Source organism: Panthera uncia, chromosome X (assembly GCF_023721935.1).
Source record: "Panthera uncia isolate 11264 chromosome X, Puncia_PCG_1.0, whole genome shotgun sequence".
NCBI classification, from domain to species: Eukaryota; Metazoa; Chordata; class Mammalia; order Carnivora; family Felidae; genus Panthera; species Panthera uncia.
In genome coordinates this window covers 737,027-741,054 of record NC_064817.1, presented here as the reverse complement: position 1 = coordinate 741,054, position 4,028 = coordinate 737,027, and the positions used below count along the sequence as shown (strand labels likewise).

At 56.3% G+C, this 4,028-nt stretch overlaps 1 protein-coding gene across 1 annotated transcript in view; it reads right to left on the bottom strand.

Annotated features, from left to right (window-relative positions):
* Positions 1-4,028, bottom strand: part of CSF2RA (colony stimulating factor 2 receptor subunit alpha) — an 18,224-nt gene that overhangs the window by 6,064 nt on the left and 8,132 nt on the right. The window contains 3 exon segments of the mRNA XM_049643326.1: positions 538-671; positions 2,144-2,316; positions 2,410-2,539. Of these exon segments, the coding sequence (XP_049499283.1) occupies positions 538-671; positions 2,144-2,316; positions 2,410-2,539 (437 nt within the window).

Below are 4,028 nucleotides of genomic sequence, written 5' to 3'. Positions count from 1 at the left end.
CCCCCGTCTACACTGCGCGCACGTCCATATGGAGCCTAGCGTCCCCCCTGTCTACACTGGACGCACGTCCATACGGAGCCTAGCGTCCCCCTGTCTACACTGGGCGCACGTCCATACGGAGCCTAGTGTCCCCCCTGTCTATACCGAGTCTCCGTTGATGGGGAAGAGAGAGTCCGCCTTGCCCCCCCTGGCCTCCCGTGGTCGTGGCGGAGCGAACCTGCCTTGTCTACACTGGGTCCCGGCGGTCCTGGAGGAAAGAACCCCCTTCTCCAGGCGGGTGCCAGGGCCTGTGCGTCCCGCCTCGGCCTGCTCACCTCCAAGCCCCGACGGCGCTCGGGGAGCAGCCGGGGGTGTCCCCTCGCCCTGGGACTGGCCGCGGGGTGACCGTCCCGCGGGGGGCACCGTGTCCTCCTCTGCCCCGCCGCCCCGCCTCACCCATCGCTGCCGGGCCGCGTGCACCGGGCCCTCGCGGCGGGGGGCGGGGCGCTGGTCTGCCCTCTGGGTCGACGCCGTCCGGTCCGGGGCGAGCGCACTGACCTGTTTCTGGATGCGCAGCTGGTAGTTGAAGTCCCAGGCGGACGAGGGGTGTCGGGTCCTGGGCGGGTCCCAGAGGATCTGGCAGTGGGACGGGTTGCAGTCGACGCTGACGTTGTTGGGCGGGCTGTATATTTCTGCGAGGGGGACCGAGGTCACGGCCCTGAGCCCCGGGGGCTCCGGCCCAGGTCCGCCCGCCGGGCGTCAAGGGGCAGCCGGTAGGGGTCCCCCGGGAGCACCAAAGGGGACCGCGGGCGGGCGCGTGGGCAGGGCTGGCGGTGCGCACGCGTGACCGCGTGGCCGGCTGCGGGGAGGGACCCGGGAACCCCGGGGGAGGGAAGGAGGGACGCCGAGGGGCTGAGCGGACACGGGGCCACTATGGGGACAGCCGGGCGGAGAGGACGCACGTCCTGACCCGGCGAGCGGCGAAGGGATACCCCGCGGGGTGGGTCGCGCCAAGGCTGGGGACGTGCGGTCTGTGTCTCCTCCCGGCGGCCACATTCGGTCCTCAACCCCGGAGGTGGGAGGGGGCGCGTTCCGTCACGGAAACCCCGCACAGACTGCTACGACTGTCCCCGTCCTTTCGGGAAGGCACGCAGCCTTCCTTACGCAGACACGACTCCTTAAACCGTTGCCCCTTGGGGCCCCCAGCCCCCCTCCCATCCCCCCCCCCCCCCCCCCCGCCCCTGGCCGAAGTCAGAGGAAGGAACTGAAAATTCAAAGCCACCGATCCTGCTGTTGGTAACCCTGGCAACCGGCCCCCACCCCAAGCGCTTTTCCGAGGTCACCTCGTTAACATAACAAAAGACACATTCACGGCTCTGGACCCCGGGAAATTCAAAGGGTCTGGTCAGCCCTGGGCCACAGAGCCGGGAGGGAGACCCAGAGCGGCTGATCGGAAGTCACAGTATCACAGGGCTGAAGTTTGCAATAATCTTGGGGCCTCCTGGGTCACATAAAAGTCTTAGAAACATGGGGAAGAAGAGAGAAAAGTCGGGATTCCCTCGGAAGGAAGGTGGCCACGTCTGGGCCAGGGGACGTTTGTCCTGCTGTGACAGTCCCAGGGGCCCCAGCGGCCACCTAGAGCTCCCCCAACAGGTGGCTCTGCAAGAGGGGGCTGGGGGAGACGTGAGCTGGCATCCGTTTGTCAACGGGCCCCCCCAAAAGGCAAGAGAAGGCTGTGCCCGCTACCACATGGGGAGGCCCACAAGCGAGCCCGAATTCCCCTCCCGCCACCTCCCGGTCCGAATGTCCCCCTCTGTCCTGCTGGGACTTCACTGTGGGGGCCTGGGGGGGGGGGCTCTGGCTTCCTCCGGTGGGCGGTGGGGGGCAGGGGCACCACACCTTTTCACCACGCCGAGTTCAGAGTAGAAGGGGTGCTGGCCCCCTTACTCGGCCACCTTCCAGAAGGAAGGAACCGTATGGACACCTCGACTCGGGGTCTCTGGCCTCCAGAGCTGCGAGAGAATACATTTCCGTTCTTCCAACCCCCCCAGTTTGTGGCCAGGTGCTAACAGCAGCCCCAGGAAACGCGGGCTGGTGTCCCGGCAAATCCTGTCCCGAGCTCGCCTGCCAAGCATGGGTTCACCCCACAGGACGCCGTTCTCACCTATGTTTTTCAAGGACAAAATCATATCAAAAAACTGGACCGCCGTCTCTCGGCTGGTGCCGTTCACCAGGAAGTAATTGCGGAACGTTAATCCCGACAGATCGTGCAGGTGACATCCGATGTGGGTTCCTGAGTCCGTCACATAATGAGGACACTCTCTTTCCCTTTTTTCCCTACAAGATTCCAAGGTGTTCGGAGACCGGTCAGGGCGTCCCCCCCTCCCGCCCTGTGCTTTTCAAGGCCGCCTACGTAAGGTCGACACTTACTTAAAGTCTTGTATGTACAAGAAATATTGGACGTCATCAGGCGCAGCCCGACCTTTCGCCCAAGTGCAGTTCATGAAGTTCACGTTGTAGATAAAACAGGAGAAGTTTTGGGCAGCGGTGCCCTCGCCACCTGAGAAGACACAAGAAGGAAACAATCTGGGCAAGGGGACCACGGGCTTTATGCTTGGAGCCTCTACCGAGCATTCAAAGAATAGTTCGTTCCAGTCCTTCTTAAACACGTCCAAAAAATAGAAGAAGAGGAAACACTTCCAAATTCATTTTGTTTTATTTACTTTTTATTGAGAGAGAGAGAGAGAGAGAGAGAGAGAGAGGTAGGAAGGGGCAGAGAGAGAGGGGAAGAGAGAGAATCCCAAGGCTGTCAGAGGGAAGCCTGATGCAAGGCTCAAACTCATGACCTGAGCCGAAATCAAGAGTCGCACTCTTAACAGACTGAGCCACCCAGGTGTCCCCCAAATTCATTTCATGAGGACAGGATCACCCTGTAGCCAAAGTCTCATACACACACGGAAGGAAAGAAAATCACATCCCGATATCCAAAAATTCAGTATCCATTCATGATTGGAAAAAAAAAAACCTTTCAATAAAATACATAAAGAATTTGCCTCAACACAATAAAGGACAGATGTAAAAAGCCCATAGCTAACAGCAATGGAAAAAAACAGAAAGCTTACCTTGTAAGGTAAGAAATGAGTCTACTGTAGGCACTCTCACCAGCTCGATTTAAATTTTTTTTAATGTTTATTTATTTTTCAGAGACAGATAGAGCGTTAGCAGGGGAGGGGCAGACAGAGAGAGGGAGACACAGAATCGGAAGCAGGCTCCAGGCTCTGAGCTTTCAGCACAGAGCCCGACGTGGGGCTCGAACTCACAGACTGTGAGATCATGACCTGAGCTGAAGTTGGTTGCTTAACCGACTGAGCCACCCAGGTGCCCCATCACCACCTCAATTTAAACATAGCATGGGAAATCCTAGCCAGAGCAATTAGACAAGAAAAAGAAATAAAGGTATCGAAATTAAAAAAAAAATCAAGATTATCTGTTTGCTGATAATATAATCATATGTGTACAAAAAACCCCTAAAAACTAAACAAGCAAAAACACTTTAATTTTTTTTTAAATTTTTAAAAATATTTATTTATTTTTCAGAAAGAGAGAGACACAGAGTGCAAGCAGGGGAGGAGCAGAGAGAGAGGGAGACACAGAATCCAAAGCAAGCCCCAGGCTCTGAACTGTCAGCCCAGAGTCCGACATGGGGCTCGAACTCACAAACCGCGAGATCATGACCTGAGCCAAAGTCTGCCGCTCAACCAACCGAGCCACCCAGGTGCCCACAAAAACACTTTTATTATAGCTAATAAATAAATGTAATAAAGTTGCAGGATACAAAATCAGCATGCAAAAATCAGTATTTGTATACTCTAATGGCAACCCGTTTAGGAAGAGAATTAAGAAAATAATTCCAGGGTGCCTGACTGGCTCAGCTGGTAGAGCATGTGACTCTTGATGTTGGGACTGTGGGTTTGAGCCCCACATTGGGTGTAGAGATTACTTAAAAATAAGAAAAATTTAAAAAAGGAAATAATCCCTTTGTTCTGATA